The sequence below is a fragment of the Trachurus japonicus genome, chromosome 14 (genome assembly GCF_045865225.1).
Source record: "Trachurus japonicus isolate A0001 chromosome 14, Traja_1.0".
NCBI lineage: Eukaryota > Metazoa > Chordata > Actinopteri > Carangiformes > Carangidae > Trachurus > Trachurus japonicus.
This window is the reverse complement of record NC_140920.1, coordinates 29208360-29223960: the sequence shown is the minus strand read 5'-3', so window position 1 is coordinate 29223960 and position 15601 is coordinate 29208360. Positions and strand designations below refer to the sequence as shown.

The 15601-nt window shown below is 42.5% G+C and overlaps 1 protein-coding gene across 1 annotated transcript in view; it reads right to left on the bottom strand.

Moving 5' to 3' along the window:
• Nucleotides 1-9473: 9473 nt before the first annotated feature.
• The window catches only part of slc8a2a (solute carrier family 8 member 2a), a 45153-nt gene continuing 39025 nt past the window's right edge, over nt 9474-15601 (bottom strand). Inside the window, exons 9-12 of the mRNA XM_085798756.1 lie at nt 14319-14431; nt 13463-13562; nt 11331-11588; nt 9474-10308 (exon numbers count right to left, since the gene is read on the bottom strand). Coding sequence (XP_085654882.1) covers nt 9932-10308; nt 11331-11588; nt 13463-13562; nt 14319-14431 — 848 coding nt within the window. The 3' untranslated portion in view covers nt 9474-9931. The remainder of the gene's footprint in view (nt 10309-11330; nt 11589-13462; nt 13563-14318; nt 14432-15601) is intronic.

Sequence of the window (15601 nt, the reverse complement as noted above, 5' to 3'; positions counted from 1 at the left end):
CCCCGACCCTGCTGCTGCGTTCAGGGGGCGTGGGACAAACCAGACCGCTGCTGCTGCGTTCAGGGGGCGTGGGACAAACCAGACCGCTGCTGCTGCGTTCACGGGGCGTGGGAAAAACGGGTGTCCTGTCAACCAGACCGCTGCTGCTGCGTTCACGGGGTGTGGGAAAAACGGGCGTCCTGTCACCGCGGTAAAGTGAGCCGCTGTTTGCGAGATAGTGGTAAAGTGAGCCGCTGTTTGATTTTCGTTGGGCTCGCGCTACAGTAAATACGGTAGGCACGCTTCTCGAGCAAAGTGAAGGTCCTGAAAGATACATAAAGCCTATGTGCTTTTACTGGAGAAATGTGGAGGAAAATCACTTACAAGATTAATCAACTTTTTAGTTATATTTCACTGCCGTAAAGGGGAGAAAAATCACCTTTCATCGACATTTTACTGTAGAAATGTGGAGAAAAATTAATTTAAAACGACCCCTATAATAAAAGCCATTTACTGTATGCTGACCTTTGACCTTACGTCAGATCAATTCCTTCATAGGTGTCTTCCTCATTTCTTTTGAATATTGTTCCTGACATCTCACTCTACTTCTGGTATAATTTTGGTGGCATTCTACTATAGAAATTTGGAGAAAAATCATTTTAAAAATCCCACCCATAATGATTTATTATTATAGGGGTGACTTTAAGGTTATTTTTCTCCACATTTCTATAGTAGAATGCCACCAAAATGATACCAGAAGTAGAGTGAGATGTCAGGAACAATATTCAAAAGAAATGAGGAACACACCTATGAAGGAATTGATCTGACGTAAGGTCAAAGGTCAGCATACTGTAAATGGGTTTTATTATAGGGGTGACTTTAAGGTTATTTTTCTCCACATTTCTACAGTAGAATGCCACCAAAATGATACCAGAAGTAGAGTGAGATGTCAGGAACAATATTCAAAAGAAATGAGGAACACACCTATGAAGGAATTGATCTGACGTAAGGTCAAAGGTCAGCATACTGTAAATGGGTTTTATTATAGGGGTGACTTTAAGGTTATTTTTCTCCACATTTCTACAGTAGAATGCCACCAAAATGATATCAGAAGTAGAATAAGACCCCAGGAACAGTATGCAAAAGAAATGAGGAAGACACCTATGAAGGAATTGGTGTGAGGTAAGGTCAAAGGTCAGCATACAGTAAATGGCTTTTATTATAGGGGTCGTTTTAAATTAATTTTTCTCCACATTTCTACAGTAAAATGTCGATGAAAGGTGATTTTTCTCCCCTTTACGGCAGTGAAATATAACTAAAAAGTTGATTAATCTTGTAAGTGATTTTCCTCCACATTTCTCCAGTAAAAGCACATAGGCTTTATGTATCTTTCAGGACCTTCACTTTGCTCGAGAACCGTGCCTACCGTATTTACTGTAGCACGCGCCCAACGAAAATCAAACAGCGGCTCACTTTACCACTATCTCGCAAACAGCGGCTCACTTTACCGCGGTGTCCTACCGACCAGACCGCTGCTGCTGCGTTCACGGGGTGTGGGAAAAACGGGATACTATTTGACAGCCGGAATCGTTCACACAGGCTTTCTCTTCTCTTCTGTGCGTTTTGCCTGAGCCAGTAGGCTAGCTAGTTACAATGTTGGTTGTTGGGGATAATAGCCAACAACATTATTACACAAGTTATGGGAACCACTGAATGCGTTTATCTTATAAACTCTGTTCTGACATTAGTGTTTGAGTTTGACTTCAGAGGCGGAGCATTACGACTGTTAGCCCCCGTTGTCTAAAGTTAACTGCCTAAAGCAGGTTTAACAAAGTCTATGGTCTAACCCCGAAATCTGAGTTGATGGCCCCTGCTGCCCTGATGGGAAACTTTCGGCTCTCGATCACAGAGCAGCTAGTGTTAGTTCAGTCAGTTCATCTTTTGTTTAGGAAAAAACAACCATTTAAAAAAATATAACAATTTTGATTTCCTAAAGTCATGTGACCCTACAGGGATTTTTGGCTACTTTTAGCCCTACCTGTAACAGCCCTGTAACATTCAAACCTGTAATAGTACAGCGGCTAAGCATGAAAATTGTGCACTTTTTGAAAGAAACATGAAACTTCTACCATAGTTAGTTTATGCCATGAGGTTTATTTTAAGATCGGGAGGGAAGTCGGATTTGACCTCTGAGGCCCGGGAGAGGTCAAATCCAAGATGGCCGCCAATAATATTCAAAAATGCCTATCGCTGGAACCAAACACAGTAGAAAAACACTTAAGGTGTCATTTCCCACTACATTTTGGGTGCCCATTCTGTTGGTGATACCTTTGAGACCAATAGAATTCAAGAAAATGCATTTAGATCAATGTGGAGGTCAAATTATGCAGACATAGGGAGGTGAACGGTGCAAAAAGGTAGTTTATTTCCAAAATAATAGCCTAACAGTGATGATGATGTTAATAATGATGATAATAGTGCCAATAATAATAATCATTATCATAATAGTTCTTTTTTTTAACTGATTTATTATTAACTCATTGGCTGCCAGCCATTTTCAGAGCAGAGAGCTGCATACTGCCAGCCGTTTTAGAGCATTTTTTACAGATCTTTCAAGACCCACAGAATATTGTGTTCATGTAAACATGTAAACACCAAAACTACCAAGAGAAAGAGTAGACTCTCTTCTTTCATTAGGAAAAAAAAGTTTGTTTCTACCTTTTTCCATTCTTTAGTAAACGGCAGTAGAACATTGGCTGGTTTCGCCAAAAACACCTGTTTTTGACCAGAACACTGAGAAAACAAGCTTTTTGTGGAAAGAAACATGTCAAGCAGAACGGTGACTTTGACGTTAATATTTTGAGACCAATAGAATTCAAGAAAATGCATTTATGTAAAGGTGCAAATCTGCAATTTGATAATACTGTCGCCCTCCTCTTTCCGCGGAGAGAGGGGTGGTGTCCGACGCTGCGTGGAAGCATTGCGAAGGCCCATGGGGGGGAGTTGACACAATGTGCTTTCGCCCAGTAGCCTACTCTGAATTAGAGTTCTCAATTTCAACCCAAACCCGGGTAAGGCCGTTGGGTCGGTTTGGTTTGGCACGAGATGCTGTGTGTATCTCCAAAAAACCACAATGTTTTTGTGGCCGAAATTGAATCAGTTTCACCCACTGATAAGGTGCTGCTGCGTCACCGGCACCATCTGCTCTCGCTGCAAAGAAAGCATGTCACTTTTTTAGTTTAGTTTTCTTTTTTTTTGTTGGGCTGGGCTGGGTTTGGCCAGACAACTAATGCTGGTGTATCGAGCTCTGTCGGGTCCGGGCTTAAAACCCACGGGCCGGGTCAGGTCGGGTTGTAATTTTCAGGCCCGTTGAGAACTCTACTTTGAATGTCAAAGTGAAGAAATTTAATGAAGTGCAGGTAAACGGCGTGAGTAACTATTGGCACTTTTCCACTACACCAGGGGTACTCAAATACATTTGTCGAAGGGCCAGAAATTTTCTTAACAGACACCTTGGGGGCCGCACATTCAAATAGGCCTTGATTGAAATTAAATTCACCTTTTTCGTCTAATAATTTATTTTTATTTTACTTGTAAGCACATAATTTTTATTTATACACTTCATGGTGTTTTGTATGATATAAAATGAAAAATCTTGACATTATCATATCATTTACATCCATCATGCTGGAGCTTTACACTGCTGACTTGTATCCTCAGACATGCCCTGTGACTTTCAACTTAAATATGACCTGACCATCACAGGACATGTCTGACTCTGTTCTGAGGATACAAGTCATTGGTCCTGAAATGTGTGTTTTTCTTCTATAACACACATTCTACATCTCAGAGGCGACGTCTTTCCACACATGGGCTTTTCAAACGAGGCAGAGCTCAGTGGGAAACAGTAGGAGAGACACAGGCCGATGGAACCGGGACACAACACCGGGGGAGAAGCAGGTCGTGCAGCTGTGCGCCGCAGACGTGCACGGAAAAACAATCGCGTCTCATCAAATGCGCGCGGCTACGGCTGTTGAGTTGTGAGCGCGCATGACGCGCGGCTACATTGAATGGGTTTGAGCGCGCGCAAAAGACGCTTCATCTGAACGGCCCCCCATGCATGATGCACACACAGTTGAACCAAGACGGCGGTGAAAATCACCCACGGTCTCTGCAGACAGGCAGGGAAAACCCTGCAGTCCAGCCCACTCCCCAAACACTTGCGCATGGTGATTTGGGTTCGTCTGCGTTTCTGTATCCCAGTGCAGGACCTCACAGGCACACACAAACGCTCCGCACGTGTTTCCATGTCCCAGCGCTTTGACTTACAGGCGCACGGAGCCCGAAAATACAGTATACAGTAATATGTAAACTAGTAGAACTCAGTCGCGGGTCTGATTGGAAGGTTCGGCGGGCCGGATGCGGCCCGCGGGCCGCCTATTGAGTACCGCTGCACTACACAGTCACGGCACGGCTCAGTAAAGGTAAATGGTAAATGGTAAATGGTCTGTATTTATATAGCGCTTTACTATACCTGAACGATACCCAAAGCGCTTTACAGTACATCACATTCACCCATTCATGCACACATTCACACACTGATGGCGGAAGCTGCCATGCAAGGCGCGAACCACGACCCATCAGGAGCAAGGTGGGTAAGGTGTCTTGCCCAAGGACACTACGGCAGCAACCGGGACAGAGCGGGATTCGAACCGCCAACCCTCTGATCATTGGACGACCCGCTCTACCACCTGAGCCACTGCTTTTCCATTACAGCTGAGTTCTCTAGTTCCTCCTCAGCAGGGGTGGGGGGATCGCAAGGCCACACTGTTTCTCTCTCTATTTTCGATCTTCTCGTCAGCTCCAAACTCACTTGTCTGTTCCTCGATTACGGACCACAGCGTGGTTTTCCACACAGCATCATTTAACTCGGGTGAAGGAATAACAACGGTCTCGGTACAGATGAATTCTCATGTCGGACATCGCGCTCACGACTCTTCCAGTGACAACGCTCTGCCCAATCAGTGGAAGGCAGTCGGCTGACGTCACGTTTTAGGTATGGCCGTTCCAGGATTGAGGACTACGGCCCTCTCCAGGAGCCGAGCTGGTCCTCAAAGGGATGAGGGACGGCCGCAAGGGTGGCTGGTGCCCTGAGGGGACCTCTACACGACGCTGGCTGGCCCTCTATAACGGGAACCCTGCCTGGCTGCATCCCACCGGCTGGCGGTCAGCTGGGGGCAGTTTGGGCTCGTAATGATTATAGAAGGTGGCGGACCAGCTGCTGATGCAGAAATGGGTCCGTATGGGCTGTATCATGTCGTAGTACTCACGATGGCGCCTGACGTGCAGGTAAACACGGAAAGCCGTATGACCCAGTAGCCAAATGCCTCGTCATCTAATTAGTGACACGCATGAATGGATGAACGAGATTCCCACTGTCCCTACCTACTATCTAGCGAAACCCCCTGACAACCGGGTTTTGATTACAGCGAGTAGAGCCGTTGGTGACAGGGTTGGCGCGTGGCCGGATGGTGGTCCGCTGGTCCTCTCCAATCTCGCACCGCATGTTTGTGGAGAACCTGGTGCTAAATCACTTGCAGACGACCTGATTCTGGGTCAGGGTTTTGTACGTAGCAGAGCAGCTCCCTCGCTGCGATCTCTTGAAAGTCAGCCCATGATACAAGCTTTTGTCGGTCTGAGGGCGTGGGCCCCTAGTTGGCAGTCCCCCTCATCTCTCACCGGTGGACTAGGGGCACGGTGGCAGCCCTCAGTCAGGCAAGGATAGAGGAGGAGGAGCACCAAGTGGACCGGAGCCTGAGAGCCAGGGAGAGAGTAACAAGCGGCTGTGGTGTACTAGTGCCACGAACAGAGCCGAGAGACAGTGTCTCTTTAACTCATTGGCTGCCATTGATGTCTATAGACATGTTGTTTCTGTTGTATATTAACTTCAAAGTCACTGTTCTGCTTGACATGTTTCTTTCCACAAAAAGCTTGTTTTCTCAGTGTTCTGGTCAAAAACAGGTGTTTTGGTCAATAATAGGTGTTTTTGGCGAAACCAGCCAATGTTCTACTGCCGTTTACTGAAGAATGGAAAAAGGTCGAAACAAACTTTTTTTCCTAATGAAAGAATAGAGTCTACTCTTTCTCTTGGTAGTTTTGGTGTTTACATGTTTACATGAACACAATATTCTGTGGGTCTTGAAAGATCTGTAAAAAATGCTCTAAAACGGCTGGCAGTATGCAGCTCTCTGCTCTGAAAATGGCTGGCAGCCAATGAGTTAATAATAAATCAGTTAAAAAAAAGAACTTATTATGATAATGATTATTATTATTGGCACTATTATCATCATTATTAACATCATCATCACTGTTAGGCTATTATTTTGGAAATAAACTACCTTTTTGCACCGTTCACCTCCCTATGTCTGCATAATTTGACCTCCACATTGATCTAAATGCATTTTCTTGAATTCTATTGGTCTCAAAGGTATCACCAACAGAATGGGCACCCAAAATGTAGTGGGAAATGACACCTTAAGTGTTTTTCTACTGTGTTTGGTTCCAGCGATAGGCATTTTTGAATATTATTGGCGGCCATCTTGGATTTGACCTCTCCCGGGCCTCAGAGGTCAAATCCGACTTCCCTCCCGATCTTAAAATAAACCTCATGGTATAAACTAACTATGGTAGAAGTTTCATGTTTCTTTCAAAAAGTGCACAATTCCCCTTGATTTGAGGGCTTAACCGCTGTACTATAATGGAGATTGAGCTTAGACTCTATGGGATTGAGTCATTGCTACATGGTTTGAATTTCCCCCCCCCCCAAAATCAAAGGACCCAAAGTGCACCTAATCCACATTTTTCATGAATAAAACAGCAGCAATGAAACAGTCTGAGTTGGAGAAATGAGTCATTTTGTCAAACTAAATAGGCCTATGACATAATCACCATCATACACAAGACCACATTAGGCCTATAGGGCCTGTGCTGAGAAAGTAGGCTAGGCCTATTTGCAAGAATATTCCAAAGTCACACTATGTTTGGACTAAAGGTTTTAAGGAAAAACCTACTCATTGCCCCTCACTCTTGTATTGTTTACTCAACCAGCCTGGCACATTTGGGTGGTAGTTTCCAAGCTTGTATTTTATGCTTGTTGCCTGGCCTGCATCCTTTCATCTGGACCATCCAGATGCATTATGGACTCATGTTCCCTTGCAATAATAGCCTAGATCATGGAAACCCACAAACATATTTCAGTTGTGCTGTAATTGATAAATTAAACGAGGTATTAATGCATAACTCTCTACTATGAAAATAAATATGACAAAGTTAATCACAAATTGAAAATGTCCAGAAATAACAATGAAATAAAATAAACAATGCATTAATCATCATCCAGGGAACATAGTGGCCTATATATTCAAAGCTGCAGGAATGTCACATCAATGAGGTCACTATCAGTTTTCCAGCTACCATTTGCAGCCAATGGGTGGTATAGTTATTCAACGCCTCTGGGCGGAGAAGTAGGACACTTTCTAGTTTGATTATGTAGCTTTTTGAGAGAGAAGAGAGAGGCAGATGGAGGGGATTCATGATGGGCAAGTAATTATACCCTCCTCCCTGTAAGATATTGTTCACTTTGTTTGACTGCTGCAAGCACAGTTCATGACCCAACCTGCTAAACTCACCTTCCTCACTTACCTGAACACAGGATGAGCTGTAGCTGTGCATTACTGATAGGTTGGGGGCAATTACAAACTAATGTCCAATAACAGGCACACAAAATCAAAATAATATTAAACAAAATGTAGACTCACATTTATCAAGCACACATTGTTGCTTGAACAGAGCACAACCTTGCTTGGAGTGCATACACTGTAAAAATGAAAACTTACAATATTCAACCTCTATATGATTTATAAACTACTTGAACAAAAAGTATGTTGCATATTGTCAGTACTCTTTCATACAGGAATTATGAGTAGGTAGGCTATAAATCAAGAGTGTTATTATTCTTCATTAGACATAAAAAATAATCAGATTTTCTCCTCTTAATGTTTTTCATGAAGTTTTGTTATGGTAACAGTGTAATAAAAAGAGCAGTGCATTTTGTGAAAATGAAGTGTCTTTTTATTACTGTGAAACACATTTCTAACATGGCTGTGGAAAAACAGCCCAAACTACAGCATGTAGTTGAGTAGTGGCGAGACTCTTCCTCTGTAGTGTTCAGCTCTGACTGGCTTTTTATCAAAATTCAAATTAAATTAAATTTTATCAAAACTAAATGAAAAATACTGACCAGAGCTGGAATATTGAGTCAATTTATCATTTTCTTCATCAAAAAACAAAAACAAGAGGATTTAATTCATTTCTGTATTTGATAATAATTGCCTTTGGCTAATACTAATTATAATCTGTGTTTTTTTTTATTATCTGATGATTCAAATCAAATAATTGTGGACATAATCAGTGGATCAGTTGATAATGGAAACAGTCTCTAAAAGAAATTATTCTTCAACATCAGTTCCTCGCTTCTACTTTGACGACTGACGATACCCTCAGGACACAAAGCCAAATGTGTTTGTGTTTGCTGTTTTGCCCTCTGCTCTAATGAGGAATTCATTTAAACAACCAGTGTGGGTTATGGATACAATGCAGACACCCACATTTCAATGTAATTAACGAATTACAATACATCTCTGTTCATGTCAGTTCAAATACATAAAATTATAAAGACATTAAATTACACCATTGATAAATAAATAGATAAGACTTCAGAGGTGAATGAATCACGTTCAAACAGTAACACTAAATGGCAGACACTAGGTACTTTTTCATTCCACATCTTATTAGAAATTCATTGTGTCATCAATACATTGAAATATTTCTGATCTGATCATTTCTGATCATTGCCATAATTAATATTCACAGTGAGATCAGCTTCAGCAGGTGCAGTATATCACATAAACGCATCACATTTGATCAATTTCTGACATCTTATCTCCCAGACTGCAGACTGTAACCACTTTTTTTTTTTTTTTTTAAAGCTATAAGAAACAACTGGAGGTAGCCAGAACAACAGTGTTTTAGTGTTGACTTATGTAGGTCTAGGTTCTATATTAATACTGTGAAAGTATCCAAAACCTCAGTCCCCAGAGAAACGCACACAGCCTGTATTCAGAAACTGAGCCTTATTGAAACCAGCCGTCAGGACTTCTGTAACTTTGTGATGTCACAACAGAGCAGCCACCAAGCCCCGCCCCCCTGGACCCACCGTCCAGGATCTGCTTCCTCTGAGTGTTCTGCCTAAAATCTGCTCTATTCTTTTATTGGATCACTCAGAAAACAATCAGCCAATTAAAAGAGTGACTCAGACGCTCCTGTCCTCTGATTGGCTCCCCAGCCTGTTGTTACAACAGAGAGAAGCCGGAGAGAGGAGATGAAGAAGTACATTGAAATGGTTTTACACTTTGTAATGGATCAACACTCCAAATAAAACAGTGTAAAGTCTTTAATATGGGACATTAAACGTTGCTCATGTCTGTATGACGCCGTCGTTGCTTTTTTTTAATGTAGTTACTTGGAGAAAGTCTGTTGTGTAGATCCAGCCTCGGTCAGCTGCCAGGTGGAGCGAAGCCACTGTGAAGGGAAACCCAGCGACTCCGCAGACACGCCGTCTATGAAGTCACAGGATGTCTCTCCTTTATCCAAAAACAGTCTCAGCAGGTTTAGTTCACTGAAGTGAAAGTCATCAGTTCTGTCAGAATCAATGTCTTGAATTGTCCTGGAGTGGAACTGATGTGGTGTGTTACATAATATTGTTATGAACCATGGCAGCAGTTGTCAAGTGGTGACAGGTCTTTCCAGCAGGTACTGCGACAGTAGCGTCCAGGTCGACACCCTGGTGACGTGTGTGTGTGTGTGTGTGTTAATTAGCTGTGACCGTGCACTCTTAGAAGCCTTTTATATGGCAATAGGCCTCCAAGCTGGCGAAGAGGATGTAGAGAAACCACAGTCCAAAGAAAAGCATTGAGGTGAGGATCTTGGTGATCCGCGGGCCTCCCAGCTCGCCGCCTACAGACGGCCTGCGGCGCAGCATCAACACCCCCATGCTGAAGAAGGCAAAGATGGTGAAGAGCGTGACGGAGAAGGCCAGCGAGCCGGGGTCCACGCGGAACACCTTGCCTTTGACCTCCCAGTACACAGCAGCCACCGACCAGGCCACGCCGATGCCCAGGAATACATTCACCGCGTTGCTGCCAGTCACGTTTCCCACACAGGCATCGGCGTACTGGTCCTGAGTAGCAGCCACTTTGCTAGCAAAGGTATCTGGGAAATACATGGAAAGTTAGTGAAACTCCAGTGTACATTTATGGAGTTGTTGTTCATCAAGTCAATATTTGATCAGTTCGAGGGCATGATGTCTTGATTTCACGCTCAGATTTTGTAATATTGTCATGAAAATTTACACACTGCACTGTTGAATAAAGATATCCATACTGCCCTACAAAGGCAAACTGCAGTATCTGTAAAAATACCAAACTGAGAAAAACAGCTTTTTGTGTTTTTCATTGAATAACTACCAAGTCTATAATTGATTAGATAATGGTGGACTGAATTAAATGTATTTTGTAGTTTGTCTTTCTGACCAATCTTGACCGTTTCATGGCTGATGCTGCACTTTGCCTTGGTTTTACTCCAATGGAATTATAGAGTAAATTCTAGTACAGTTATAGGCTCGTAAACCAGCCTCTCGCGGAAATGCATTTCATTTCATTCTGAGGGAGAGTCTGGTCTCATCCCCCCTGTCAGCGTCTGGGGTGGGCGGGAGCTGGGCGGGAGTAGTAGCGTTGACAGACAACCCCATTCAGCCAATCAGCAAGTTGGTGTAGTGACGGGGCTTTGCACCAGTCGGTCCCTGATTGGCCAACGTGCTGTGTCAATCACAGCGGGCGATGCTGATTGGCTCTAAGGCCTTCTGAGGGTTTCAGTCCAAACGCTCAGAATGGGGATGAGGCCAGACTCTCCCTCGGAATGAAATGAAATGCATTTCCGCGAGAGGCTGGTTATGAGGCTAGTACAGTTACAGTTACAGTTACTCTTTGCAGACTGCACTTTGCCTTTGCCTTGGTTTCACAGTGCTTTTTTGGATGGACAGCAAAGTAAAAAGCCCAATAACTTTTTAGCAGTACCAATATCAAATTCTACCAGATTGAAGAGAATATGCCACACTTTTGATTGGTCAAAAAAAAAAAATTGAAAAAATGCAGATACTGCACTTTGCCTTTGTAGGGCAGCATAATATTATTATTTCAATCATTAAAATTCAAGATCACTAGGAAACCACTCACCAGGAAGTGAAGTCCCAAGTGCGACAAAAACGACTGCAGTGACAGCATCTCTCAGGCCGACTGTGCAGCCGAAATGGGAGGCCAGGTCCCCGATAACGGCTGTTAAGAGACCGATGAGGGAGATTGACACCACGAAGCAGGCCCAGCCGTTCCAGTACTCAGTAGGAGGGATAAAGGCAAACAAAATCTTCCAAAAAATGCACAATATGTGCATGAAATAGTCGAAGCAGTTCGGCATTCGTTGCTCCTCCTCATCACCTGGTTAACGAAGGCAGAGTGAAGAGAAATAAAACAAAGCAACAAAAGGCATCAGTTACAGATGATGCAATCACATTTCTTTCATAATAGTTACTTCATGATTAAGATGCAAATATCTCAGACTTTGAGACTGGCAGGTCAAGGTGTTCACCATGTGGAGATCTTAATGAATAACATACCTGGAGAAGGTCGTACCATAAAGTATAAACGATAAATACAAAATACAAAAAACACTTATTCACTTTTCTAGCATGAGTAGAGGAGCAGATCATCACCACTCTTGTGTCTGTACAGTAAATACAAAGCTCAATGAAACTGAACTGGCATGTCCAACTATAGCTTGTCACTTTTACACTTTTCTCTTTCAATGCTGAGCTTAGTTTATTAGACACTGGAAATACAAGGGATTTGTGTATTTTCAGCGCTTCCTTTAAACCGGCAAAGCACAAGCTAATTCACTTTGCAGCAATTTGTAAGAAATACTTTCCTGCAATGCAATGCTGTTAAACCCGTATATATGTTTGCTGTCAGACCTGTTCAGCTGGTTCAACCTGACATGAACAAAACCAAACACACAACAGAGACTGCCCACCCATTCTTTAGAGTCACTGATGAACGCAGAGCAGCAGAGTGACAGTTTACAGCCCAGACTCCACATGAACGTCATGAACAAAACACTGCCATGTTAATCACATTACTTTTTTTGATGGTTTAAATATTTCAAATAAAAAACGCAAATTCATAGTTCCTTTAAGTTGTGTATCAAGTATGACCAAGGTGAACAACATCTCCATCACTAGAGTCAGAGTAGAGATCCCCCCTGTCAGATTTTACTTGGGTTTTACATGGAGTACTTCATTATAGAAATACTAGAATATTCTTTTTAATGGCAACACATTGTATTATTCCACATCTACTGAACCTTATGACTTTGAAACAACCTACTGACTGACTGACTGACTGACTGACTGACTGACTGACTGACTGGCTGGTTGACTGACTGACTGACTGACTGACTGACTGGCTGGTTGACTGACTGACTGACTGACTGACTGACTGACTGACTGACTGACTGACTGACTGACTGACTGACTGACTGACTGACTGACTGACTGACTGGTTGACTGACTGACTGACTGACTGACTGACTGACTGACTGACTGACTGACTGACTGACTGGTTGACTGACTGACTGACTGACTGACTGACTGACTGACTGACTGACTGACTGACTGACTGACTGACTGACTGACTGTAGAACCTGCAGAGTGAACAGATTGTAGCATGAGTCTCAAAGGATAAAGAAAGAGCCATAAAATACCACTGAAACAGTCAACAAATTGCTGTTTCTCTTAGTTTAGTATAATGTTAAACATAAATATTTAAAACTAAATGAATCCTCTTGATCTCTAATCCTTCAAACACAGACCTCAGATCAGAGCATTGTCTCTGGTGAAGAACCTTCTGCCTCATCTTCATCTAACAGCATCATCAGAACGCTGACCAGTTTAACATGACTGACAGTGGAGGAATAAGTTTGCTTAACAGAAATTAAAAAGGAAAACATTAAACACTGACTTTTTTCTCTTGTTTTATTCTTTTCTTTTCATATTCTACTTTTTTTTTTTGCTTATTTTGCTTATTCACTTTCTCCCCAAGCTCAGACCACTACTTGATGATGTATGCTTAATTGAGCATTGTTGATATGTACTGTAAATTCAGAAAATAAAATCTGATTATTAAAAAAATAAAAGGAAAACATTTGTCTTTTAAGTGTAGTAGAATAAAAACCAGAACTTTAAAAAAAAAACAAAAAAAAACAACAGTCCTAATGTACTTTGTTACTGAGTATTTCATTTAAAATATCCACTGACCTGCGCTGACGGTGACGGCATCAATGAACTGCTCTCTCCATGAGTGAGTGCCAATCACTACAGCCAGGTTTGTGTCCTTCAGGAGTTTGTCCACGGTGCTCTGTGAGGACATGAGACAGGTCAGTGAGGAGGCAGAGACGATCACAGCTCAGATGGATGAACACATTCACAGGAGCATCTCAGGAAAGTAGAATATGATGGAGGTCAGCAGTCTTCATGATAGTGGGGCTCAGGAAACCGTTGCAGATGTTTGGAGTAAAGATTTAGATTTTTTGATTTAATGAATTTTGGGTTTTCATTAAATTTAAGCCTTAATCATTACTGTACAATTAAAAGGCATAAAGACATGAAAGATTTCGGTCTGTGTGTAATGAATTGAACAAATTAAATAAACACGTTTCCATCATATTCTAATTGATGCACCTCTATCACATCACACTCAAACTCTCTGAAGGATTACTATGGACTAGTGGATGCAGAGTCGAGATACATCCAAGATACATAAATACGTAGATGATAATTGAGTGAGTTTGGGTGATGTACTGAACAGTTTGAGAGTTTGCATTAAACTCAAAAAGCGTTGTTCACACAGCATACACTGGCACACACACATATCACCTCAGTACATCTCAATCTAAAACATGAGAGTAGGTGAAGTGAGCGTGTGACACCGACACGACATGCAGGCAGTGACCGTACCTGGTCCAGTACTCCATTGGGAGTCTGAGGTGTGAGAGGGCAGCACGTGGTTAATGGGTTAAAACAACTTAACTACTGAATGTTACCTCTATTTACTAACAAACCTACACGAACACTTGCTCCTTGTACTCAGTGTTGTATATTAACATTCACACACCTTGAACTCACAGGCCTCCTCTATGACCACCTCCAGCCTGCTGTGCTCTCCTAGGATGGGTTTACCCATCTCAGAGATCCTCCTGGCCTCCTCCTCCTCAGGGGTGGGGTTCCCTGTCAGGACAGCACATATATGTTTAATCATCATGCTCATGGATACAAAGCATAACTTCCAGATGTTGACCCTGGAGGAGAAACCTGCAGTAAATATCTACCAGCCCCAGTCTGAGGGACTACCAGCAAGATCCCAAACATTAGAGATCTGTATAATGTGAAATACTTGTATTAAACAGTCATTTACTGTATATAAATCAATGTTTCAGCACATCAGCATTATTCACTATGTATTTAATATGTGATATTGGGTTAATCTTGGTAACAACATGTTTTTGTTCATGCCAATAAGGCTATTTGGATTTAATTGAACTTTCCATTTTATGGTTTCAACAGATCATTAATAAAAAAATATATGTTGTGTTCAGCCTGTGATCAATTTGGGATCAATAACAGTACTACTACTGTTAACAGTGAGACAGCGACTGTGGGCTTTTTACATTTGAATCATATGAGATTCTAAATGTAAACATGCAGAGCAAACAAAGGAGTGGCAGAGGAAATACTCTGCAACAGAACAAACACAACTGACACAGATGCAGTTGTCAGAGTGCAGCTCTGATTATTGACCAGACTTGCAGAGTTATCATTATTCGATTATTAATCATTCGAACTAATGGCGACATCTTGCTTCATACTGCACAATGAGCAACCACCCCACAGGCCACTCACAGACACGGGCCAAGCTCAAATAATGGCACTTCAACATGAGTCAGGAAAGGGCCAAATATGAGCCTATAGTCATAGCAGTAGGTTCGTTACCTTTATTTGTCGATGGCAAGCTATTTTTAGAACGGCGGAGCAGAGCCGCGAGCTGCTCAGAGTTACGCTACAGAGGCGGAGATAATAATGGAACGTTATGAGACAGAGTTGTTTTTAAGGTAAATTCATGTAAAACCGCTGATGCGCGTTCCCGCCCGGGGCAGTTTTTCAGCAGCAGTCTCTGCAATTGCCTCGAAAACAACTCTGTCTGCTATCGTTCAGTTATTATCTCGTAGCGTGGTGAATGTGCAGGTCACAACTTGTCCACCAGAGCGTTTTGGAGTTGTTGGATTGTGTATTTGATGAGTTTGATGAGGGAAACCAAGAAATCCCATTAGCCTCCGTATCGTAGCTCTAAGCAGCTCGCCGCTCTGCTCCACCGTTCTAAAAATAGCTTGCACCGACAAT